Source organism: Egretta garzetta, unplaced genomic scaffold, assembly GCF_000687185.1.
Source record: "Egretta garzetta isolate BGI_Z169 unplaced genomic scaffold, ASM68718v1 scaffold145, whole genome shotgun sequence".
NCBI classification, from domain to species: Eukaryota; Metazoa; Chordata; class Aves; order Pelecaniformes; family Ardeidae; genus Egretta; species Egretta garzetta.
This window is the reverse complement of record NW_009259687.1, coordinates 1135204-1162699: the sequence shown is the minus strand read 5'-3', so window position 1 is coordinate 1162699 and position 27496 is coordinate 1135204. Positions and strand designations below refer to the sequence as shown.

Genomic DNA, 27496 nt, shown 5'->3' with positions numbered 1-27496 from the left:
TAGCTCCAGACAACAGGACAGACAGGACAGCAAAGCCCTCAGCACAGGCTGCAATGGATGGCAAGACCCAAGCTGAATACTGGAGCAATTTGTTCACAGAGTTTAGTGCTCCTATGTCAATATTTCTAGCTGAGCTTGAATTAGCTAGCTACTTCAGCCAACTAAATTCATGCAAGTTGTCACCAAAGCAGTTCAAAAAAAGTCTATGTCCACTGAAAACTCTGCCACTGAAATATCATTCTGGAGGAAATTCTGAAATTTGAAAAATTTAGGTAAATTGTTTTGATCTTACTGACTTTAGAAATGAAAGAAATATAAACCAGGATTGTGGACAACACTTAGTGCTGAATTAGTAATGAAAGGTCACTCTTCCTACTGAAGAAGATTTGTGAAATACATGGGGAAACAAAACCAAGGAGATTTTAAAGTGCTTTTGTAATAATCTCCTCAATTTGGGTTCTTTATATGATTGACCTGTTCCAAATGTTAGATTGTTATGCTTAATTATCCAGGGATTTAAATACTTTACTGAACCATAATTCAGAACTAAAAAACTCTGCAGCTGCTTTCTGAGAAATCCTAATCTGAACTCAATTAAGGAATGACCTTTCTTCAGGATAGTTATTTCTCCAGTTCCCATACAAACTATCAGCATGTTTTGAAGAAAGTTTTAATCCTATAAGCTGTATTTCAATTTTTCTCAAAATGTCTTAGATCACACCTTATATAATAGCAGCTCTCTGCTGGAATGAGGAGAAAGAAACAAACAATCGGTTATAGTACCTTCATTAAGAAGTGCCCTTAATTTTTTAAATGGTACCTTGGATGTAAGGTCTCGGTGGAAAATGCCTTTATAGTGAAGATATCTGATTCCCATAGCAATGTCATATGCCAGTTTCACCCTCACTGTCCAGGGCAGATGCTGGTTACCGTCTAATAGCTGTTCCAGGTTGCCACAGTTGATGTACTGAAAAGACAAAGCAACATTTGTAATTAATTATTTAACATCATATATTGTCAGGAATGTAAAATTCATCATTACACAAGTGTCCTCAGCTATACTTTTTTTTTTCCTTAAGGGCTGGGCAGGCACAAATTTTGCAGGTCAAGAGAGGCTGAAAACATCCCCCTTCACCACCTGTACCAATGCGTTTATGTTAAAGATGCATGCAACAGCCACCACTGCACTAACTCTGTGGTATTTAAATAGACCCTTCAGAAACACCTACAATACAATATCACTCTCTCATTTCAGTGTGAGGAAAATAAGGACAAAAAGGATGAAGAGCTGGCTCTTATACAGAGTAAGTCAACAAAGAGATGGCTAAGTATCCAAGTGTAGGTCACAGAGCCTGATCAGGTTCCCAGATATCAATTCCCTAAACTGAAGCAGCAAAGAAAAATATTACTACATGTTGCTGTGAGTTACATTTTTTCACTGCTGTATCTACAAGTCCTAATCAGCAACCTGATTCCGTGTTCAGTACTACATCAACTCATCAAACGGTAGCCCTCATGAAAAGGAACCTCCATTAAGTCTAAGATAAATGCTACAAGAGACAGTGAAATAAAGCAGCACCCAAATGATGCTAAGTAATGTAACTCAGGGTTAAGACATGGCAGCTCCACTACTGGGCTTATCCTTTATGAATAGACCCTTTCTACCACAACAGCAGCTATGTTACCTTTGAGTAGCTTCTTGTTTCACTCCCAGCCCCAGTTCCCCCCGCCAGAAACAAAACAAAAAGACTAGCTCACTCCAAAAGCAAAACCTGGCCACAATGCAGTGACTTCTCTCAAGAAAATCCAAGTGAAGCAGACAGGATAATGTGCTCCCAAGCCTGATCCAAGCATGTAACACTGCAGCAGGCTGCACCAACTTTGCTCCTCTGTGCCAGACAGCTCTCCAACTCTCTCTCTCAAGAGGCTTTGCACTTTCCCGTGTCATTCACCCGAACAAAACACATCCCACCATTATCACTTTAAAATAGAAATCATGATTGCAGCTTTGTTATTTCAGAAACTTTGAAATTGTCTGTATTTTGTTGGGCTTCTTTGTGTCTTGGAGCTTGCGGCACAAGGCAAATGTGAACCACACACCGTGCAGTGTGGCTGTAGCTGATCGCCTCAGACTATGCTATAGCGAGGAAAAGGCACATGTAAGCCAGACTCTACTAGTAAGTCCCAGGGTCATGGCTCACCTCCTGAACAGTACAAAAGCCAGCTTCAACTTCTTCCTTACAGTTAGGCCCTGTCTTTTTCTGAGCTCACCAGTTAATTTTGAAAGCCTTTTTCAGCAGGTATGCAAGTTTCACAAGTAATTATTTAAGGAGGCTAAATTGTTGGGGCACAAACCAATTTTAAGTGCCACAAAGCTTACCGGGAGGGGGCACCATAAAGCAGCGTGGGCTCTACTGCTCCCCTCGACTATACTCCACAACCCCCCAGAACTGGGGTCACCCCAGCCCACGCACAGCAGCCCATTTCACTGGCAGTCCAGGACGTGACCCCTCTCTCTCACAGAAGCTCTACTGACTGGCTGGACAAGCTGGGAAGTACACATGCCACAAATGGACACAGCAGGCACCAAGCATTCTCACCCTCAGCATTTACTTCTCTCCTTTTAAATATGAACCTTTGGCCCAATGATGGTGCTGTGCATCCACCTTTTGTCCTTGATCAACTATCTAGGCAAAGGGTGAGTACAAGAGTTACTTGCTTGTACTCAAATGTTCTTCAAAGATGTTTAATTGGCTCCAATCTGGGCTGGATTTTAGATAGCACCTTCCTTCTCCTATCAAAGGAGGCAAGCCCACAAAAGGTGCCTGGATCTAGGAAATGCTCCAGTATTTAGCAATTTCATGTTCTTATGACTACTTCAAGATGCTGTTTCATATATTTTGCATTAGACTAACAGCAGGAGAAAGTGCAATGGTATACAGGAAAGGATTTCAAAATAAGGTAGAGTGAAAGAGAATGCTTCCTCATATTGACTATTTCTAGATCAAATAGGCAAAAGTGTTTTTATTTACAGTTAGGCAAGGAAAGCTCTTGAACTCTAGAGGATGACCTGACTGATATAAGAACAGGACAGTGCATTTTATAAAGCAGTATAATTTTCTATTGAACTATTCTCTTTTGAGCTGAAGTCAAGATAATTTAATTACTCACAAATTTGTGCTTAATGCATATCATTTTGCAAAGTAAAATGCCTGCTGGTCCCGGAGGGGGTGGGGGGGGGGGGGGGGGGGGGAGTTGGTCAGATGACTACACTGGAAACTAGAAATTGCAGGCTGGTGCAAGGCAGAGATCCAAAACAACCTGTCCCTTATGCTAGGGGCTTGTGTGTCAGAGAGGGGAGCAGCTCTGGAACAGGTCACTCAGAGGCTATGCAATCTCCATCCTCGGAGATTTTCAAGACTCAACCAGACAGAGCTGCAGCCAACCTGACTTAATGCTGGAAACAATGCTGCTTTGAGCTTTTCCAACTTTGATCTTTCTTTCTCATTGCTTTCATTTGAACCCCTAAGGGAGCTAGATGACCTTATAGAGCACACGAGGAAAAAAAACATTGCTCATTATCATTAGCTTTTTTTAAAAAAAAAAAATAAAAAATAAAAAATCACAAGTTGCTAGAATGCTTGAGGAAAAAGTGCTGAATAAGATTTCTACATTAACTTCATATATATTCCCAGCCTCCTTGGAACAGTGCAAGCAGCACTTCTCATCCAGTTATGTTCAAATCAGGACAGTATTGACCAACCTGGAACAGAAGGCACTAAAGCACCTAGATCAATAACCTATTTATAAAGTGACACTTACCAATTATCTCAAACCATTTCACCTTTCTGACTGCGCAATAACAGACTGTCCATATAGTACTACCATACTTGAATTCATTGGCAAGAGAATGTGAGGGGAAAGGAATCACTGGCCTGTCTTTCTATTTTGGTTAGGGTTAAACTGTGCCATACCATGGCAGTAATTGCTCTAGAAACGCTATAAAATAAAACAAACAACCGGTAAGAGTATTGACATACATACTGAAATGTGACAATAGGTAGCTACTATCTTGAGCATGTTTGTGCTTTCCTTTTCAATAAAGTAGTCTGATGATTTGATCCATTGCTGCCATATTAGTTAAGTGCATCTAATATATCTATTCCCCCAGCACCCTTCCAGTCAAATTGGCTTGCAGGATCATTCATCCATCTTAACTGCAAGGACTTGATTCTAGCATGGGCTGGGTGAAAACTGACACACACATAGGACACAGCATGCATGAGCTGCAAGAGCAATAATCAGACACAACTCCAGAACATACGCAAAACCCGCTAGGCCTCCTATCCGAAACTGCCACCTGGCAACTGCTCAGACCTCATTTATTAGAGGTGTGAATTCTGGTTTTGGCTCTAATTTCTTGTCAACTTCTATAAAGCACAGCAGGCTAATCATCAAGTGAACAACTGAACTAAGATTTTCCTACAGACATCTTTAAGACTCTAGTTGATCTCAGGTTTTAGTTGGCTGGCAGGTAATATTTACATGCAGAGTCCTGAATTGTCCCTAAAGCAAGCACCACACAGAGTTCAGTGCTCCCTTGGTGTCACATAAGTAATCCAATTCTTCTGGTCATTCAGGCTGACAATGCAAACAGCCAGCCTGATGGCCTATTTTTTTTCTCAGAGTCCTTCAACAATGCCTTTTCAGAATAGACACAAGATTATGTACATTATTTCCTAATTGCCAATGCAACTGAAAGAAAAATACCTGTTCTCAATTTCTTACTAACACACCAGCTCTGTGTGGTAAGAAGATCCTAAAGGATAGTAAGTGCACCTCTCCCAAAGAGAATACTGGATTTTATTTTGTCCCTGAAACATTTCAATGCTGGTACAGTAAGGCTACAGCGCGCACATCGTCTCAAAGCATTATTCTACTACAACAACAACAGCCATTGCGTAAGTGTACAAGCAATTGGAGCAGAGATCTGATCGGGCTACGACAATGAAAGCAGAGGGCACTACATTTCATAAAGAGACCTCACAGCTAAATGGAGCAGTGTTCAGACCTTTTCAAAGTCTGTGTCATCAGGTTGCAGTGAAACAGCTACCCATTATTCCTACTGCTAGCTTTTTGTTGCGTAACAGGACACCAACAGTCAGTTTATCTGGTTGCCAGTCTAAAAGTAACTGCTTTAGCTTGTTTATTTTTGCATTTACTACAGCTTAACACAGCAAATGGAACACTGGTTGAAAAGACCACTTTAGCTTACAAAAATACTCTTTTCTGATAAATTTATCCATGGTAGGACCTCATGCTTTTGTTGCTAGAATGGAAGTTCAGCAAAACTGTACTTATTACACTTCTCCCGAAATTTATGAGGAAAGAGGGCAGTAAAGTTACCCAGAAGCTCAGCCAAGCATAGGTGCTTTCTGGATCAAAGAGTATCAAAGAGGCTTCTGATGTTACAGCTTAATGCTACGAAATGCAAAAGCAGCAGCATGTAATCCTTTCCCACACAACAGGCAGGGCATAGGGAAACGTGCTATTTTAACTGGAGAATAGGATAACAGGACTGCTTCCCTGCAAGACACTTGCAGTCACATTATCAGACTCAAACATATGAAATGAGGAATGGCATAAAATTCAGCATACTTACATAATGGTACTTACACATAGCATTACGTGGCTTATTTCAAGAGACTAATACTGAACTTCAGCTGTCAGATTTTAGCCTTCAAAATTCAGAATAAAGGTTTAAAAACACTAATATGAGAACTATAAGCTTTTAAAGAAAAGTCGCATCAGATTCATGTGATTCCAGCAGTTATTGCTCAGAAACAAAAACTCCAAATATTGCCAAGTCTGAGGGGGAAGACTGAAGGGAACTGCAAAGAGTTTTCAGTGCTACTTTGAAAACCAACACTGTTTCAAATATGTAAGTCTAATATAAATAAGCCACCAGATATAGCACAGAAAAGCCAGAAAAAAGTTGACCTGCTATTTACTCAGCTTTAAATGTTACTGCTTGCCATTTAGAAAGTAACAAATAACCACAAGACACCCCTGTACAGTAGCCCAAATGCTGCCAAAGGCAACACATTAAGTGGTTAAGAAAAGTAGGTGTGGAGAGTGCATTTAGGATGGCAGACCAAATCAGGTAAGTAAAGAGTAAGAGCCCCAGGGACCCACAACACTACAAGACAAACACTGAGATAGCAATGAATTCATACACTGGAGAAGCCCAGTGAAGAAAGCAGGCAGAGAAGCAGGAGGGAAGAGACACCAGAATTGTGGCTATAGCACCTTCAGTGTGGAGAGGAGAGAGAGATGTCAGAGCAAAAGCCAGACCAGGTAGCTGGACTCCAAAGAGAGACCAGGAAAGCAAAATAGTAACATCGTAGACATTGGCAACAAATGCATTGAAGCAGCGTCAAAACAGTGAGAGCTTGCATATTTGTATAATTTCTAATGCTGGAAGTAAGAAGGTAACTCTCGCTCCTAGTAAAAGGAAGTTGAGATCTTCACTCAGCTTTCTGCAGAAGTTTAAAAAAAAAAAAAAAAAAAGGTTTTAAACCACTCATTGCAAGGAGGACACAACCCAATGTTCATTTCCCGTATGTTTTAACAGTCATCTGTCACACTCAGCACTCTCTAAGTGACTACTTTGAAGGTTTCTGGCTGCTAGACAACAAGCCAATGTACCCTTCTGCCACAACTGGCATAATTAGCTACAGTGGGAGGACTGGAAATTTCCTTGATTCCCCCAACTGTTTTCATTAGCTTCAACTGTGCAAACTTGAAAAGAAAGACAGTATCAGTATATTCAAAACAGTATCAGTATATTCAAAATGACAATGTAAGATACTACAAGTTGATACACTGAGACTAACTACCAGATTGAATTGTTTTTCAAGTTAGCTCACAGACCTCCACTTGTTAAAAAAAAAAGTTTAAAAATCTAAAAAAATCACCTCACCCAAGTACCTCTGAGCAGTAACCTTCCATTTCCATTAAATATCCAACACATCGATTGCACCAAACAAAATAAATTAAACATTAAACCAGAACAAGTTGGATGTTTAATTTGGGCTGTACGAATATATTTTTGGACAGCAGGTGAACTAATGTTGCCAGGAAGCAAACCACAAGTACTGAAAGAGTCAGAACATGCAGGTGAAGCAAGCACATTTCAGAGCAAATATCAAACTTTTTCACGTGAGACCAGAAGGGCTTAAGTGGCTAGGAAAACCAGCCTGATTGAAAGGACAGAAGAAAAGCTGAAAGTCCTCCTTCTAAAGGCCACTTTTCTTTCCTGCTCCTTGGTTGCTGAAAACCAAATGGAAAAAAAGTCTGTAACCTAGAGTCAGTTTCTTTACTGCTTTTCAACCAATACAAACAATTCAGTTCTTTAATTTAAAAAAAATGTGTATTTTCTTTAAAAGTTTTAATCATTACAGGATTAAAACAATCTTGCTTTAAAAAGTGTCAGCTATTCATAGAGGAGAGGGCAAGCTTCCTCATGCAATTGCCATGGTATGGTCACTCATCAGAACTCGGGACCAAAAGCCAAGAAAACGCAACAGATCTACCTCTGTTTCTTCTTCCATGTCAGTTGTGGCATTGATTGATTCACTGACTCCTCCTTCTAAAAAGGCATGTACAGGCATGGCTTATTTTATAAGGGCAAACAAGAATTAACATGCACTAACTCAGGAAGGACCTGTACTGAAAACCATTTGTCGCATTCCAAATATTTAAGTGGTGTCACGGAAAAGAATATGGCAAGATTTGTCTTCCTTTATTTCTCTACATACAACAGCTCTTATGGTCAGCATGCTGAATCTATTTCCTGCCATTCCATTCAATCAAAATTTAATGTTCACTTGCTTGCCTGCTGCTAGAAACAGATTACTGTAAGTAAGGCTTCAACTGCAGGCACATAGTAACAATGCACTATTGCAACCCATATGTATGAAGGGTTTGAAATACTTCAGGAAATAAGCTTATTTTGTTGGAACCGGAAAACACTCCCAGTGTATCTATACAAACTGACCTTGATAACCATTTTTCCTGTAATTATATTGGTAGAAAAAACAGAAAGCAAAGAAGGCCTAATAAAAAAACCCTGCATTTATAATCTGAAGTCACAATCATTGGGATTCTAAGTAGAGCCTAGTTTCAGTGCAGATAAGAATCTGGGATGTGGCAAGCTAGCAATGGCATAAATTAGCACACAGGCACAGAAGAGAAAGTACCTTGTTGCTGACACTGGCAAGAGAAACAGCATCTCTACGGTAACACTTCTGTTAAGAGCAGAAGGCTCTATCTGTAATGACAGCATTTTGAACATGCTATACACTCAGTTCTGCCTAGAAGCAAGCTGTAGCCCCTGACAAGGAGCCTCTTACTTATATAAGGTCTTTCTCACTTTCCCCACAAAGATACCAGCAGTAGCGGCCCACAGATTATATGTCTGCAAGACTCCAGATAAATAACCTGCTTGCTTCATTTTTTGAAGTCTGTAAAACAGCTACAAGGATCTACTGAGTGCAAAAGTAATAGCAAACAAACACCTCTTACAGTACAAACTGTTTAAATTCTGCACAAGGAATACTGTTTCTGAGCTGTTTCAGAGTGCTTTTCCAAGCCTCAACACTCCAGCTGTGCTGCAGCATCCATTTACATTTGAGGGTGCCCAAACACTTTATTGGCAATTACAGAATGCACCAAGATCCCCTGTTAATAGTGGTGTGCAAAGGCAAACATTAAAGGAATTTTCTTGTACAACTCAGTGTCTGAATGCTTTCAATAGCTGATAAGTAAAGTGAAATGAGGAAGTGAAACTACAAAATACTTGTTAATTCAAGAGTATGTTTCCTGGGGTCCAGGGTGAAGCGGGAGATGGGGGGAAGCACTACAAACTAACTGAATTTACTGGAAAATAAAGAAGAAAATCCCCCACAAAAAGTTAAACGGGCTAGCATCACAGCATCTATATGGACTGCATCTCTTCATACACACAAGTAACGGGAAAATCTAGTCCTCAAGGCAGAATCCAGTTCTCCTCCCCTCTCTCCCCCTCACACCACAGTAGTTGAGAAGCTTGCATCTTCTCACTCTTACTAACCTAGACATATTTCCAGGCTATCAGAAAGCAACAATAAAAGAATTGCAGGGGTTGCAGTTCAAAAATGATTTTCTTTTTTGCTTGAGACAATGGCAAATAGTCCAGTAGGCTTACAATGAGTGTGAAAACAGAGACACTAAAAATCCCTCCCCCTGAAAAACCCACAGAACACACACACACACACCACCCGCGTGTGTGTGCCACACGCATTCAGGGAAGGAAGAGAAGGAATGAGACAACGGAGCTTGCTGTTAGCTGTTCAACATTTATCTGCCTCTTATCTTTCTTTCTTCTGTCCTTGAAACATTCTAAGAAGGAGGAAGAGGTTACCACCAGCAAGATATTTAGCAAGCCTTCCTCAGAACACAACATATTTAGATGCATCTATCTCAATTAAAGTAATTAATAAAAAAGGTTCCTTGTGCACTATTACAGGCACCTGCATGCATAAATACAGACTGTGCACCTGAAGTTAGACTCGTATTTTCAAAGTCTCGGCTTCTGTCTTTACATAATGATTTCTTTAGCGTCTCTGATTATAGTACTTTTTTACACCTGAACTTTCTTCACTGTGAGAACCCACCCTTCTCTCCTCACCTAAGCACATACTGCAAATGCATCTAGTAGCTTCCCTGTGCCTTCAGCCCAATGCAGTGCTTACACAAGTTTCATTGCCTGTCTGCTTTTGCTAAAAGGAGAGACTTTCTCTGTAGAGTTGTCCCCAATGTGTTTAATTTACCTGGGCACCACCAACCCACAGAAGGTTTTTTCTTTAACTGGTCTGCCAGCACTTGCCTCCTGAGAGAGAGACTGCAAGGCCAGCCTGCATCCTCCAGAAGCCAAAATTTTTGTCAGCTTTCTGCTTCCCACAGCTGAGCTTTTTACTGCAGCTTTTTGAGAATCAATTCCACTTTTCTGTAAAGCAAAGACCCACTTGAACCTCTCTTACTTATTATTCTAATTCTGCACATTTACATGACAGGACATCACTCTTTAAAAAGATGCATTTTGGGGAGATTGGTCAAATTGTATCAGACATACAGCCACAGGAAAACACACACAAATTCAGTAATTAAAGCTTCCTCCTGTCCTCAGAACAAGTGTTGCAACCAGGTACAGCAGCATTTAACTTCCTATCAAATTGAAGCTATGCCACAGGGGCACCTGCATTCTGTGGGGCTAACTTGGCATAACCAACCCAAAAACTAAGTTAAAAAAAAAACCTATTGTTTAGTGTTTTTTCTGGAAACCCTAGGTCTTTGATCACTGCAATCAGACAAGATAGCTTTCATTTGTGAAAAAGTAAATAGCCGTCACATGTAGGAAAATAAACTGAAAGATCACCTAACTTAAATACTTTACGTGCTTTCCAAGAACATGACTTTTGATATTTAAGCACTCAAAATTGCAAAGCTACAAATCAGACAGACCTAGCTGAAACTCCTGTGGAGGCCTGTATCATTTTTGCTGGAGAAAGAACTAAAGGGTCAAGCACACCACATACGCCACAACATCAGGCGGCAAGAGTATGAACTGGAGATGGAATTTCAGCCAGAACACTAAATTTCCTGCCTCCTGTCATTGAAAACCAGGCCCCCTTGTGTGATTTTAAATGGACTTTTTTGGTATGTGCAGCATATCAAGCTGTGTTTGGGACTGAAGCCTTTTTTCCTTTTAACTAATTCACAAAAATATTTGGTTCCCAAGGAAAACAATATAAACAAAGTAAAGAATATGTACTTTGTCTTAACTTCTGTGAAATAACTTCACTGTCTTTGACATACTGCTTTTTTGTGTTACAAAATAATTCATGAAGCCTTAAAGTTCTAGCATAAAGTTTAAACAGTGTGACATTTTCCAAATACCAACATTACCCTCTCTTTTCTACAAGCTTTTTAAACTCTACTTACTTTGAACAGTCTAATTTACTTCTTACATGTACTATGTTTAGATTTAATTTTGCATCTACTGGTGCATACAGATGAGTCAGGTTTACTTCTGCCTTTAATCAGCCTAAGTCAAATCTCATGTAAAAGGTAGACTCTACAACTCTTCAGCTGTTGGAATAACCAATCATCTAGGCTCAGTAAAAGTGCCTACAGAATGATTTCAACAAAAATGAGACATCCTTAGCTGATAAAACAGCATGATGGTGCTCACATCCTTCTAACCCTCACTCAGACTTCCTAGAGCTGATAGATCTAGACTGAATCATTACTGGAAATGGGATATTTATTTTTTTCCCTTTCTCATGCACCCCTTCAAAAAATATAGTTAGGGCAAACACCCCTCCCTCAAAACGAATACAGTTGGTTAGTCTAGCACTCTCCAGTTAACACTGCCTCTGGGCATAGTTGCTTCTAGAGCTACTTGTGCTTATTGACAAGGATCAATGGCACAGGAATGGATGTCTTCAATTCTGCAAGCTGGGAAGTGTCAGATATATTAAACCTTTCATATATGGATATCTCAGGTTGAAGAGAAACATGCTGTACTCCTCTAAAGAGAATGAATCCATGGGAAAAAAAGGACACCATTTTGAAGATGAAACAACATGATGCCTTGTATAGCACAGAGAAAGGATGAGGTAGAGCTGGTCACCAAGCATCAATCTACATTTGCTGAGAGTGCATTCGGACACTTTTTTTAAATTAAACTGGGAACCTAAGCAAACTGTTACAGCAAAACTGACACTGACAGTCCATATGCTGCAAAGAGTGCAAAACTAAGACCAAATACGGCTCAACTGTTGACAAGTATTTTTAAAATTCTATCACGAACAATCGAGATGAAGTGTTTGCACTGAAACAAGTTTATAAAAAAATTATAACTGCATTTCAAAACGATCAAAGATGTACTAGGAATCATTTTGCAGCTACACAGGAACAAGAAAAAGCACATGGTCTACATGTGGTCCTGGACAAAGCTAATAAAATAACTTATTTCAGATACATACACGCATACAAGTACCTAACACTCAAACTTACAGATATCTTTTTTTTTTTAATGTCACAATGATTTAAGCAAAAGCTAAAACTGGTACTTTGATATGAGAAATCTGAAGCACATCCCAAGCAGATCCCAGGATCTTTAACATTTCAAAAAGATATTGCTTTATGCTTGGTTTGCTGTGTTATAAACACATTAACCTTGGAATATAAACAGAAACTTCCCGACTTTTTGGCTCTCAGAAAAGTCCCGATTACCTACATCAAGATAGCTGCTGCATGCGACAACGAAGGTGACTACTTTCAGTTCATCATAACGTAGCCCTGGTGTTCATGCACAATGAAGAAGAAAGCACAGGCAATAGACTTGTCCTTCTGCACATGTTCAGTTGGTTGGGTTTTTTAACCCAAAAAGATTGAGCCTATATTCACATGTGCCAGTAAGCAGGCACACAGTAATAGAGGGTTTGCATCTTGTAGATTCACCTTAACACTGTTACCTGAAGTAAAAAGTAAAACACTCTACAGTTCTATGTATTTTAAAAAAGGATGATGGAACTAACTACATATTTCAAATCATCTATTAGTTTGCAACAATTTGTCTCTGGCGAGATAAGAAGTGCTTTTTCTCAAGAGCAGAAACATAAAGCACTATGCAGACACCGAACAGTCTTAACAGACATCTTACATGATGCATTCTTTCTATTTTAGTGCTGGAAAAAACAGTTGCAATGAAATGGAATGATTCCTCACCTTTATGTTACAGGCTAGCCTAGTCTTCCTAACTATTAGTTATTTCCTGCTCAGTTTTAAACCCTACTTCTTCTGCCATGACCCTTCCTCTTCTCCTCAGGTCCTACAGCAAACTTCCCCAGTCATTAAGGGGGAGTGCAACTACGGCTGCGTCAGACAAGGTTACCATTACTCTTCTCTAGAGGTCAAATCCCCGGGGTCCAGATGAATGGTTTTCTTTTGACCCTGAAGCCAGTCTATGCAAGGTCTGATTCTTAATGACTCCTGTAAGGGAAAAGCTAATGAACCCAAACAACCAAATTAACAGAGGAAATAACACAGATGTGTGCTGGCTGGACTTCCAGTCCTATAATGAAAGCAGCAAAAGGGGCAAAAATAATAGCAATAGGTACTCTAGTTTTATACCACGTAACCATTCTTTTAATCAAAGCATACCTTCCTGGAATTAAATATATTCAGTTCTAATACCCAAATCCACACCAGGAGGGTACAAAGTAACCACAGTTTAACAGGGGACCCGATACCTCTGACATACTTTCAGTAAGGCTAAACTTACACTTCTGTTACTTGGGTTTTATACCTGCAAAGGCCCAGATTGCCTCTCTACGTTACACATTCCAGCACTGGCACCAGTACAGCACCACTGAAGGAACTCCTCTTCTTCCTATTCCCAGGAATATAAGGATGAATATATGGAATATAATATATTCCTATTCCCAAGTATATAAAATGAAGCTGTAGCTCTAATGAATGTTACAAAAAAAATCTGAACTAAGGACAAAAAAAATAAAGCATGCATGTAGATATTTATTACAGTATTATCCACCGCTCATGCTATTCATTGGCTGAGAGATCATAAGGATCAATTTAATCTGCAGAATTTCATACATACTTAGAGTTCTTAACAAAGTTTAAACAGCAGTCCTTCTGCAGCATCCTAGAGCCAGGAGACATTTAAAAATGCCAGCTGTTGGCTGCTGAAAGCCATCCAAAAGATATCCTTTGTCATCACAGCATGCTAATCTTTTTTTCAAATTATTTCAAAGTAAATTCCATTTTTTTTTTACACTATTCTCTATTAAGACTCATTCCCCTAAAACAAAGACATTTAGAATTAACAGGTGTATTCTCAGAGCTGTCGACAAAAACATCCAAGAGAAAGTTTGCACAGTTGCTCACTTCATTCCTCCAGAAAGTCACAGCAGTTGCCAGTTCCACAGGACCATAAAGTAAATAACCTGAGACCTCTAATACACTCAAGCAAGATGCTTTAGGTATGCAAATGAGACCAAACTGGACCAGAATTAGGGACCAAATTTGAGGAGAGACAAAGGACCAAAACAACTCTAGAATTTCCCCACCCCTCTGCTTTTTTGCTCCTCCTCTTGAGTTTTCTTTTTTCAATACTACAGTCAGAAAGACTATATAAAGTGCCTAAGGAAGATTTCAAAAAGCAAGGGTAGCTAATGAAAGTCACAGGATATTAAGGAATACAAACTGATCTGGAAGCCTCTAATCAGTATGGCTTGGCTATACACATTAGGTAATATCTAAACCTTTAATCTTACATGAAGCAAAGGGCTTCCCTAATAATTCTCTAAATTGTTTTTTTGCTAGAAATTGGACAGCACTATCCAGCAAGATGGGTAACATTTCCTAGCAGGATGAAGTTGAGAGTCCCTTCTTTTCTTTTAAGTTTCTTCTTGGTGCCACCTTTAACACAACTTTCATCTTCTCTTCAGTTCTCTCCAGGCTCAGGCTCATCAACTTAGCACTGCAGCTATTCTCTTTTTTGAGGAACAACCACCAGAGCCATCTTATCCACGAACTAAACTGAGCTAGTAAACAGGTAATACCTAAACTGGGAACAATTCCTTTGCCATATGGAATATTTGCAAAATGACTGATAATAGGAACTACAGTTCTAAAGACACTAAGTTCTCCAGGGTTGACAGGACAGCCTACTCTGATCACAAAAGGAGAGTTAAGTATTTGCAGTGCTAGATGAGTAAAACTAAAGTTATTCAAACAACATGAATCACACTGGTGGGATAACAGTAGGGATTAGCAAGTGTTACAGGAGATGGGGGGGAGGAGGGAACAAGGAAAGGATGGTGTTCCAGGGCTTTTTAGAACTCTCAAAAGTGTGCAGTTGCCAACTGGAAGGCAATGTATGCCTACAGTTTTTGCTGTAGCATAAAGGTTTAGAAGAGGAGACCTAAGTGATGTCTGTCTTGTTTTCTCCATTCCAGGGGCAAAGGCTCTCCACAGAAAGGTGCCTAAGAACTGAGGAGAAGAAAAAAGGAAAATTAAGTATGTTTCATTACAAATTCTGCTTGTGAAAGCTGTATATCAGAAGGACCTTCTTGCTTGAAGAATTTACTTTCCCTTCCTTGTAAAAGGATAATTTAGCACAACTGTAACAATTCTGAGAATTTTAAGCTTTTAATATTTTTTTTTCCCAATCAGTGCTATCTCCAAAAGTAAAAAAAAAAAAAAAAATACAAAAAAAAGGAAGGCCTCCAAAGGCCTGAAAGTCCACTAATTGCATTTATAGCTTACTTAAGTTATTTCTGTTGGGAGGAAAAGCAAAGGAGGAAAGTTTTCAGTTATCACAGATGAGCTTACTGAAAAAAACTCTCTCTCTTCAAAAGCCACAGGCTCTTTCATTAAGATAAGCTTTAGGAGTACAAAAGGTTTCCAAACGGCTATATAACAGCATTCTTGTCTCAAAACAATGAATTGTGGTTGATGGTAAAAACAGCAGTGTCAAATTCAGTAAGCCATTACAGTGTAACGTGTCAAAATTGTCCAACAGCAATTATCTTGCCCAAGATAAAACTTAACATGTCTGGAAGGATTTCCGTAGTAAATTTTTTCCTGGGGTTTATGACACAACTATAAAAAAATTAATTGAACTGAAAATGTGCACAAGTTCAAAGAATTCTGTGGATTCTCTGTAAAAAAAAAAAGTTAAAGCAGCAGTCAACATTTTTCTTCCAGCACTTTTTGTCACATACACCTGCATTAAACTCTGTTGTCCATGCTATACATTGCCAACATGCATTATTGCAGACACCACCACTCTGAGCACCCAGGAAGCACTTTAGACTTCAAAGGCACTTTCACACACCCCTGCATACCGCACCCGTAAGGTACAGTACATGAGGCAGCCAATAAGGAGAACTCACCGAATGGGATGCACTGAAGAAGCCAGATGCACAGAAAGGCTGGCTCGCCACTTACAGTTCTCTCATTATTTTTCCAATGCCACATAAACAGCACCTTAAAACCAAGGCTGCCCAAATATGCTCTTAGACCCATGAAACTTCTAATACCACAACAGGTACTTGCGATGGAATCGGAAGGCCTGACTAGGTAGTACACCAGCAAGAAAAAAAAAGACTGAAAGACTGCAGGAGAGGCATGCCAGACAGACAGCAGATGCAGCTGCTGGCTGAAACAATACGGTCCACCCCTCCATGACAGATCATGTGTTCCTACCACACCGCCACGGCCCTGCTCCCTGCCTGAGCAAGCTCCACTGCATGTCAGATCCTGCACTGAGCAAGTAAAGCTACAGCTTCAGATTGTGGCAGCAGAGAATTTGTGCACTTTTTTTACTGTCATCCAGTATGAATTAATAGCCATAAAGCTTCTGTTGTAACAATTAGCTATTGTTTGTGAAGCACTGCAATTCCAAGATATCCTAATCAACACAACTCCTCTCCTTTCCTCATATTCTAAAGACACAGCTGTCAGGGTTTTAGTTTCCTTCAAGAAAGAATTATCAAGCTGTATGACTTGTTCTGTGCATATATACACAACTAATTATAAGATTTTAGCTGACCTCCCCTCTTAGAAATTCAGATAAACCTGCTTAACAGAGTTCAACAAATAATTTATGATCCGCAAAAAGGTATTAAGTGGCTTTTATATGCTAGACTATATACTATGTTATCTGCTTCAGTGTAATAGCATAGGCCTGTAGAACCTGCAACACGCAAATTTGTTTGCCTCCCATCTAAAATGGGCGCTTGCTCATGCATCCATTCCCTGGTAAATGCGCATGGGGTAAGATCGTATGCTATTGCTATCAAGCCATGCCTGCTCCACACTAACTGGCTGACAGCTTCCTGTCCCCTGGAGTGTATGCGGTCTCCTAACCTCCTGGCAGTGGCTCAGATCTAGTCTCTGAATGCTCAGCAGCATCTCATGCTAACTGACACCAGAGCCTGTACTGCTATCCAAGTTTCTCCAAGTCTGAGGATGCTGTGTGCCAAGAAATTAAGAAATGGAAGCGAATAGAGAGTTGTCAGATTGGGAAGGTGGCCGGAAAACAGAGACAGTCTTGAAGGAGAGGCTGAAATTAGGTTGGAGAGGCATGCAAGTACAGCAGGAAACCCTGCAGATTCTTCTAGCTACAGAAAGAAACCACTAGCTACAGATTAGAGCTGAATACTGAGAAAGGAATACCCAGTTCCTGGTTTTACAGAAAATAAGCATAGCAAATCTGTGCCCATCAGCTTAAAGCTAGTGAGGCAGTCTAACGCCTGCCAACTCATATGAGTGGTACACCTATTAAAGCATCTGCTTCACTTTCCTTAAATGTTTCTTAACTATGTGCTTGCAAGGATAGAGGTCCTTGTCAGCCTAAACCATTCTGTGACTTTAAGGATAGATACTCAACTGCCTCAGAAGAGGCATATGCCATAGCTTCTGGCTCAAGTAGAATTTTGAAAACAATATTGGATTCTCAAAACTGATAAGAGTGTGGATACAGAACAAGGCCAAAGTCCTAGTGCAGTCTATAATTAAACAATTCCATTCGTATTTTGAAAAAAACCAAACCAAAACAAACAGAAACTGCTTCTTGCCCAACAGTTTTAAAAACAAAAGCCACTTGAGAGGACAATTAAAACAATGTAAAATGCTGCCAAAAGGGAAAAACCCAAGGCCTACATACAATCAACACCTTCCTCAAGCAAAAAAACCTGCTCTGCATGATCCACTGTGTTTAGCCTCCTGTGTGTTTAAACGTGCAAGAAAAGAAACCTGTAACACTTCAGACTGCCTTCCAATAACAAAGTGCTGTATGTTACTAATGTAGCCCTTAACAGGCTTATAAAATCCTCAAGACTCCTCTAACACCATTTGTGGTTGTTGCCCCGCCTGTTAAATAGCACAGGAGGCGACTAAGCACATGTCATCTAAATCCATTCACTTGCCATAAGTTCTCAACTTCTTCTGTCATGGAAACATATACAAACACACAAACATGATTTCCCATCGTGCCCTCAGTCATAAGTTCTAAGTGATGCTGTATCCCTTTTACTTAGGCATATCATCAACTGCACTCTCAAACCACAAGAAGAGATAATTAAGCTCCTTACAGAACAGGTCCAGCACAGGCTAATGCGAGAGAGGATTCTCCTTGCAGTGACTCAGACACCTATTGAGCAACAGGCCTCCGAATCAACAGCTCCATCTCCAAAGAAGTGAAATCCTGGCAGGAGTTCTCCGAGTGCTGCAAGCACAAGGCTAGTATCAATTATGTTGAGCACTGGAAGCTAGCAGACCGCCCTTTTTGGACCACAAGCTGAAAAAAGCCATGAGACAGTGGCTGATTTGTTTATCCTCCTGGGCTATATTTGAACTGGTGATTCACCATGTCCGTCTTACTAATAATTCCTTCAGCTAGCCATTTCAGCCCCCTTCTCTAGCCTCCAGAATTCTTCAGAACTCAACTACTACTCTATACACACTACAAGATGAAGAATGCCACTACTATTACCAGAAAACACAACTAATTCCACCACTCAGAACATACACAGCTCTTAACTTTTAAAAGCTCTGTAAAACCAAAGAACAACTACTGTATTGGACAAAACTGTGTGTGGATTCCCTACAACATCAACTTATGATGGCCTTTGTTCGTGTTTTTTCCTATTGAAGGCATTATGACCACAAATGTCCACCTTGGTCCACATAAGAAAAGCAGTGAACACTACAAGTACTTTTATAATATGTCACTGAAGCTATTCTGTTTCTCAAAATTTTGCTGCAACCTTTTTCAGTCCAAAACTTTTCCTCTTTGGTCTCAAGATGTTTCAGGAATTTCTGCTGTTATTCTGAATTATAGCTATAAAAAGTTATTCTTTGAAGTCTTTCTTAGATTTATTTGCTTGCCAAGAACTCAAAAATAGCTGAACAAAGCAAGCAGCTACAAAGTTAGTTCTCCCATGAGGAAGCATCTGTGCTGGTTTCATTTTCTTGGCTTTCTGGGTGGGGAGGGACGTTTAAATGGCAAGCGACTGGGATGAAGGGGGGAAAAAACAAACAAACAAACAAAACCCGAAAAGCCACACTGAGGAAGACCTGCCAAGATTTAGTACGGCAAAGCATTATGAAGTTCCATCTCTTCAAGGACCTGTTTAGTGAGTGGAAAGACCTGAAAACCTCCCTGTTTTAACTGATCAGAGGTCCAAAAGAAATTGGCAATAACGTCAGCAAGTCTGCCTCTCAACGATTTGATCAGAGGTATAATGCCAAATCTTAGAAATGTTTGCTCTACTGAGCAAGGGGTGGGGGGAAGGGGAAGAAAAAGATCAACTGAGCTGTCCCTCTCATATCAAAGGACCCCTCACGTGTGCTCTATCTTGAAATCTCTGAAAGCGTCTTTACTTTTGCTCTTACACTAGAAATATAGTCACTGTGAACTAGGTTGCATCACTCTAATAGTAGCTAGAATTGCAGAATTATCACCCCAGAAAGTGAAGACATTCACTGCTCTCATATTTGCATCTTTGCTTCAGAGCTGCATGTGAAAGTTACAGAAAGTGATGGCCACACGTATCCTGATAATTGGCATATTTTACAGTAGTTCTTGGCAAGCATACCAGGAACTGTTTTAATTGCTCATTAATAACATACTTGTCTTTGAGGGGTGGGAAAGGGTTAATCTTTTAATTGAGCAGTTCCTACAAAATAGAAGTAAATAAGAAACATTAACTGTACAAAACATGAGTTTCTCCTCAATTTGTACTCAAACTAAAACAGCAGGAAAAATATTTTGTTGATTTTGACTCAAAACAGGCAACGTTATTCCTAACAAGAGAATACTCCCTTCCTGTTTTTCCTGAGCAGTTTACAGGGGTTTTAAACATAAACCCAGGAAAACTTGGCGGGAAGACTCATATGAATGGAAACTCCAGTTTCGCATTTGATACCTAGATATTGGCCAGCATATATGGGCAATGGAATAGTTCCTTTTTATGGGACCCAGACTAAGCTGTAATCTTGACGTTATTCCAAATAAGAAAGTGGTATGGGCTGAATATATTAATATCATCCAGCTGAAACGTCCCTGATTCACCTGCGAAACGTACACACAACTGGAGTATAAATGAAACTTAAATACAATGCAATGTCACTGAAACAAATAATATTTAGAGACAGCTAAATGGTAATCCACATCTCTCATTTAGAATATTATCAGTGAAATGTTATGTTCCTACTGTGACTTTTTTTCATCCTAGTAAGCGCTTCTGATGAGAAAAGACACACAAGGGCTACGAGCGAAGTACAGTTCTAAAGCCCAATTCTGCAGTCTTCCCACTGCACAGCAAGTAGCATGTGATTAACTCACTAGTCACCATAAAAGAAGCGATCACTCAAGGTGAACAGCAGTTGCGGAATCTGGCCTGAGAACTGTTTCATATTGAGTGTGTATATCATTAAATAGTCTTACCTCAGTAAGTGCGTGCAGCTGTCCTTCATGCACACAGACACCCATAAACCTACAAAAAACAAGAAAAGAAAAGTGGTTTGGGCTTTTTTTCCCCCCCCCCCTTTTTTTTTTTTTTTTTTTTTTTTTTTTTTTTTAAACAAAAAAAAAAAATTATTAAAAAAAAAAAAAAGGGGTTTTGGCTTTTTTTCCCCCCCCCCCTTTTTTTTTTCTTTTTTTTTTTTTCTTTAAAGAAACTAAGATAGTAAGTATTAATGGATATTCCAAGAAAGAAGAAGAAAAAAAAAAAATTCTGCCTCACAGATACTGCATACCTCAAGGTTTATTATTTAAATTTCTCAGCACAAAACAAAATCATGTGTCTACACAACAATATAATTTGAATTAGTAGTCAAGGGAGCACAGGAGACAGCTCAAACTCAAGATGGAAAGTTATTAATTTGACTATAAGCAAAGGCCAGGATATAATGATTTACACAGAAAGGAACAGTCTCAGAGTTCTCTTTTAAGGAAGTTTAAGCCAAGTAATCCACTGTTGGTCTGCATAAATAGAAAATTACTTCCCTTTGCATTTTGCTGCTTAAGCATAAAGATGTTTCTTCCTATCCCATTCCTAACCACTCAGGAATATGAGGGCACATAAATGCAGTATACTTCCCCTCCCCAACCCCCTATTTCCAACACTTGGATCAAAGCAAGTTTCGATACTATCCGGTATACACACATTCCACAAAAGTTTCCTACACTGCCCAAGGTTCAGACTCCTGCTATTAATAGTAATGACTGTCACCCTTGATTTTCTGGAAAGCGATAGAGAATGTGCCATACATTTAACGCACGAGGAACACCTGAAAGTTCATTTTTACCACCATACAAGTTGAACTTATAACTGACAAAATGAAAATGAATATTAATGGTAAACATCTCCTATTAGAAAGTTCAGTAAAACTTAAATTGTACGCACTTCAGAGCCCTCCCCACGCAGTTTTAATATTGGTTCTTTTTAGATGAATGGATTTTCAATTTTATCATTTATATTTTGGTTTCAACAAGCAAAACCAAATTGTCTGCCATTTTCACGATGTTCAGAAATTTCCACTTTGCAAGCAAGGGGTAGAAATGCATGATTTCATAAAATGTGACAGGAAAATCTTGTGGAGAACAGTTTGAAGGAAAAGGACCTTTTATATCCTCAAACACTTCCGAATTCAAAAACAAAATGATGCAAGACACATGTAGTACTAGTTCAGCTAAGCTGCTTTTGAAGAAATGAATGATCCTCACTGTTCTCTTGTCTAACAGCTGACTGTTAAAATTACAAGCAGCCAAAGAAAAATAATATAGGTAAGGTCCTTTGCATAAGCTGAGCTGTGGAAATCTGTTTTTATAACCAAAGAAGAAGCAGGACTCGTACTTGAATGTCTGTTGCCTGCTCTCACCTCAAATAATACTCCCAAAATTAAATATGCAAATTTTAATTTGAGAGACAGTGAAAATCCAATTCCTCCTGTTAAATGAAGAATAGAGCATGACCAGATATTCAGGGGAAAGGGAAGAAGAGTTCTTTTAGATATACCATCTACTCAAAATATTGCTGTTTCTGAGTTTCACTTCATACAGCAATTGCATATGAACAATTTTGTAAACAAATTGACAAATTAAGCTTCCTGACACTAAGAAATGCAGACTCCTCCAGAGCAGAAATCTGTTTCTTCCTTAATGCATTCCGAAAGTCTCCAGACTTAGCAGGCATGGTGTTAATAGCTTTATTCACAAGCAAAAATGGAAAAAAAAAATCCAAGATATCAGTTCTACTATTAGACAATTTTTGAAAGTATTATTTTATCTTTTATGAAACATGCTAATTACACATGGTTAACCCAGTACTGCAGTATTTTCATTCAAGAAAAACTGAGGCTAAGTAATTAAAAATAATAATGTTTTCATTTGTGTATCAACTCTTCCTTTGTAAAGGTACATTACATTACAATGAATTCCTAATTTGAAAGTATTTGACTTAATTATAAAATGTATGCAATTAAGAATTTATGAAAATTTTGGCAAAATTGATTTTCTTGTCTCATCTTTATCAAATAGGAAAAACATCACTGTCACCTAAAGACTGGTAGAACAATTTTTTCTGCCAACCTGTTTTGATCAAGTCTCAATGGAAACATATTTGTTACCCTTGTGAGCCTACACTTAAGGCAGAAGAGACACACTGGCTCAACTTACCAAGAGTTCAAAAATTCTTAAACATTTAGGTTTCTACTGGGAAACAGACATGCATTTCTAACTTTAAATCAGAAATTAAAAACAAAGCTCAATATCATGATCTCATGGAAAAAAGTTGGATATAAAGATAAATGTATAAGCCCCACACATTTAAAAGTTATTACCCAGGAAAAAAGAAACCAGATACACTGATAAAAGACAGAATTAATGAGTTTACAAGCAACATACTGAAACCATTTAAATTTTGTGTTAAGAATCTCAGTTTTCATACTCTGGAAAATAGATCGATAGATCTCTAGTGATCCAAATTCCTGGAAAACTTCTTCTTAGCTGCTGTATCAAGCAATAATAAGCCTCTTGGTTAAGCCAAGTAGTGCTACAAAACACTGTTGGAAAGCATTTTCACTAAAAGATAATACATGCAGCTGCTACCAGGAAATACAATTACCGAGCAAGACTTAACATAAGATTTCGATTTCTGAGATTGCCCCAGATGAGATTCCAAGTTCTGTGGATAGGAAGCTGACATGCTGGCCCAGTACAGCTGAGATTATTCCTGTTGGCTAGACGCACTGTCTCCGGAGCCAAAATGTGCTTGTAGGTGAACTTCAGCAGAATGCCTTGTCAGCCAAAGGTTACACTTCCTATAAGCATTTCTAGCTGGAAGAAACTTCAATGAGCCAGTCATCCACAAAACAGGAGAACATTTGCAGATTTAAGGAAGTTTATTTTCAAGACAGTGTATCTGGCCTTATCAGAAAAGCTGAAGCACTTCCAAAATCATTAACTAGCGGTTGGAAAAGTTTCCCTAGAAGCTGCAAATATGAAGGATGCTATTTGAGTCCACCCTACTAAATACAGTGCAGCACATTTCCACCACAAAATGCTGTCTAACAAATGTCAGCAATGTTCAAATGTTGGAAGTCTCTTTCCATAAACCAGGTTATTCCTCAATCAGTCTGGAATACCTGCCCCCGTAGACAAGAACAAGAGGAGGTACTCTGAATATTTCTTAGTCCGTTAACAGCAGTTAACCAAACTGCTTTCAGTTCAGCCTGACTGCAAGGGAAAAAAGGACAGCAAGAACTGTAACCTTAGCCTGCAATCTTTGCCTCCTAACTAATATCCAGATTATACAGCCACTGTGGACATCTAGACTTGGAACACGTGCTTCCCATTAAAAGAACTTCACTGGGATGTGTTCCTGTTCTGTGGATAAACCTGGGGCATCTACAGTCCAACATAATAAATTGATGCCCTCTGAAATCTACCGCTTGTATGAGAAAATTCAGCAGTTTGATGATAACATTAAAAATAAGAAACAGACCAAACACACCAATACAAAAGTCTCTCGTATGAGCTCAAGTAACACAAAGAGAAACAAGGTCAAATGACAGATGCTTATTTCATTGCACTGACTGTTGGAGAACAAAGAGGGTGAGTGAGAATATTAAGTCTGCATTAAGACCTTCCTTAATGTTTTAGGCATCATGCTAGCTTAAAAATGTATTTTAAGTTTTCTACACTTGTGTTTGGATACAAGACACAGAGGTAAGGCATTCCATCTATCCTTTCTGTAACATAATTATACACAATGCATACAGCTTCCCTTCTGCTGTCTTGTGCACAGCATTTCTAATACACTCCTTTTTGATAACCACATTACACAGAATTATTTTTCTTTTCTGTTAAAGCACTGTTCAATACAGGACAAAGGCTGTTAAAGACAAAAGCCATCCTTCTGCCTATTGTAACAAAGTAATTTCACAAAAAGGAAGGCTTGACAGAAGAAAACTGCACACACACACACAGGTACTGTGTTCCCAGGGTGCTAGATTTGACTGAAAGGAGATGAAATACAATTCTCCTTGAAAGAAGTTCATGTGATACGCACACTGCTTGCTTATTTGGTGTGTGTGTACACGCACACAAGAAGGTGGATTTAATCAATGAGTCAGTCTGCCTGCACGCTCACTCCCAAACACGCAGCAATATCTCCAAGGACTCCCATGAGAGCACTTAAGACATGAGCTAAGGCTTTCTGGGTACGGAATGTTTTAAATTAAGTCCCCAAGGTACAGATCAAATAAAGAAATACTTTTTCATGCAAACAGTAGTGATATTAAAGACCAAAATTCTATTTCAAAATTGAAGATACACTAAGAGACAGCACAGAGATGGAGAATCTGTGTAAGCACACTACTTCATTTGTGAAAATGAGAAAAACACACCTGTAAAACATTACCAGAATGAAAAGGTATCCGTTCTCTCAGGCTGCAGCCCTAAGGCTCCCAGGCTAGGACACAAGGACAGAGATTTCTTGAGTCCTTTCCAGCCCTATTTTCTTACTCTGATTTGGGTAAAAACTCATGACTGTGGCAGCACATCAGCATTTAGAGAAGCAGCAAAGCAGTGAAAAACATTTACAAGCATACACTAGACCTTTCATAACCCTGGTACCGGATCTAACCCAAGCCTTGAACAGCACAGAGCTTTAAATGAGACACAAGCTAGTAAGGGAGTAAAGAAATGCTCCAAACCTCTGGTTCGCCTAACCCCAGCAATTACAGCTTTACCATGCATCAGCCAACATGTATTAATGTGGCTATAGTAAACATTGCATGGTGCAAAACAGAGCCCCAGCTCACTTTTCCACTCCTGCTCTTACCATCTGTTTTGAGGGAAGATGTGATAAAGCCAGCACATCCCACACCCAGTACAAGAAGTGTAGATAGGAGGCAGAAAAGCTTTTAGTCCTACATATTTAGGTTGCATGCAGGAACGAGGTGGAAATAGGAGATATGAGATGGGGCTGATGGCAGAAACAGATCAGAGCATTCCATGAACACTATTAGTCTGCTTTTGCCCTATCCGCTCCTAAATGTCCCTAAGCTGGTGCCTAGGGAAAAAAGCAAAACCAAAAAAGCAGATCTTTCATAAATACTTTCTTATGATCACCAGACAGTGACTGAACAAAAAGTTACACTACAGTTAAAATCTATTCTGCCTCTGGATCACATTAGCTAATTGAAATAGGAGGCAAGGGGAAGAGAGAAAAATAAAACCTCTAAATCCCCTTACTTTTTACCATCATGCCAATGTAACTGCAAGAGCTAGAGTCTTCTACACCAAGATATCCTTAACAGACTGACAAAGAGGTTCCATTTTTGCCAAAATAATCCCTTTAATAGAAGCCAGTTTCTCATTTTCTTGATGAAAAACATGTTAGAATTTTTTGTTTATATAGTTTATATATATGTATATATTTGACCACTAGAATCTTTGTGATGCTATACTTACTGGGGATTTGGTAAGTGAAAACTAAGTTCTTCACTTACATCAGTCTTCTCATCAAGATGGATCTACTTAGCTGGCCAAGAGGAGAATCTGAGCACAGAAATACTGAAAGGAGTGGGGAGATTTAAAGTTAGGATTTTACTCCATGCCCAGCAACATGAGTTATTTTTAAAGCCTAAATAACCAGACGGATACTTCACCAAGTATTAGAAGCAGGGAAACCGAAACACAGTGACACAACTCCATCTCCTAAAACAGTACAAAAGTATCACTGAGGTAAGAACGCAAGCCTACCTCTAGGTAATCTCTACCAAGCTTGGAAGAAAGTCCAAGTACTGACAAACTCACACTCCAGAATGGTTGTGGCAGGCTAGGATAAAAACCTCAAAAGGCATCGGTAACTGTGAAAACGAGTTGATATGGACAGCACAGAAGCAAAAGCTGTTTGAAATAGTCAGCAATATTTATTATTCACATCAGTGCAAAAATACAAGAATCTTTGCAGTAACATCTTGAAGTTAACTGTGGGCACATCAGAATGGATAACTTGTAAAAAGTTGCTATGTATTTTGGAGCACTGGCAAAGACACGGGTTTTTTAATCATCCAAAGGATAATGCTGATTTTTTGCTATCGAATACACTAGGAAAAAGAATCTCCCTTCCATATCACTTAGTTCATATAAAACAGGGAAGAGTTCTAGGGCAAAAACATTGATTCAATTACAAATTTCAGGTACTAAAGCATCAGGATGGTCAAAAACATAACCACACCCAGATTAAGGAAGATTTTAGTATACTAAAATAAATGCATCATTGCTGAATCTGACTTTCACTTTCTAAAACAGTAACTGACTGAACTGAATGTGTTGAAATAGTTTGAAAACAGACTTTGGATGCCGTAAAGCCAGTATCTATTCAGTTTCATAATTTTACAAGCCATTTGATAACAGAGCGCCTCGCAGTCTTCTACCCGCTACAATTAACCACTGCATGACATCAACTTTTCAGCCTAAGAATCCACTCGTATCCTTACTGGCAAACAACAGATCAGCACTAAGGAAGGTAACTTGTTTACAGCGTAAGTTAACAGTAGATAATCCTAACCTTACAGAAGATGAAGAAGCTCAGATGTATATGTTACATAAAATCAGAGTACACCTTCAAGGCAAGAGGAGGAGATTCAGTGACTAATCAATAAACAATTAAACTTGATGCTAGCGACAAAAGATCTTACTCAGTAATACAGAGGACTTTAAAGGACAGAAATTAAGTGAAGAAAATAACATTTAACAGCAAACTGAGGTAGCTCACGTTCCCTAGAAAGGGGAAGTAATACATTAGAACTTTTTGGAAGAGGATCATTCCCTTTAAATACTAATACA

The 27496-nt window shown here is 39.1% G+C and overlaps 1 protein-coding gene across 3 annotated transcripts in view; it reads right to left on the bottom strand.

Moving 5' to 3' along the window:
• The window catches only part of TESK2 (testis associated actin remodelling kinase 2), an 83700-nt gene that overhangs the window by 25820 nt on the left and 30384 nt on the right, over window positions 1-27496 (bottom strand). For 2 of the 3 annotated variants that reach the window (XM_009638814.2, XM_035894229.1), the window contains exons 4-5: window positions 20585-20633; window positions 821-967 (exon numbers count right to left, since the gene is read on the bottom strand). In XM_009638814.2, coding sequence (XP_009637109.1) covers window positions 821-967; window positions 20585-20633 — 196 coding nt within the window. Of the gene's footprint in view, window positions 1-820; window positions 968-20584; window positions 20634-21325; window positions 21369-27496 lie in introns of those variants that run through there. The other variant, XM_035894230.1, reaches the window with a different exon arrangement.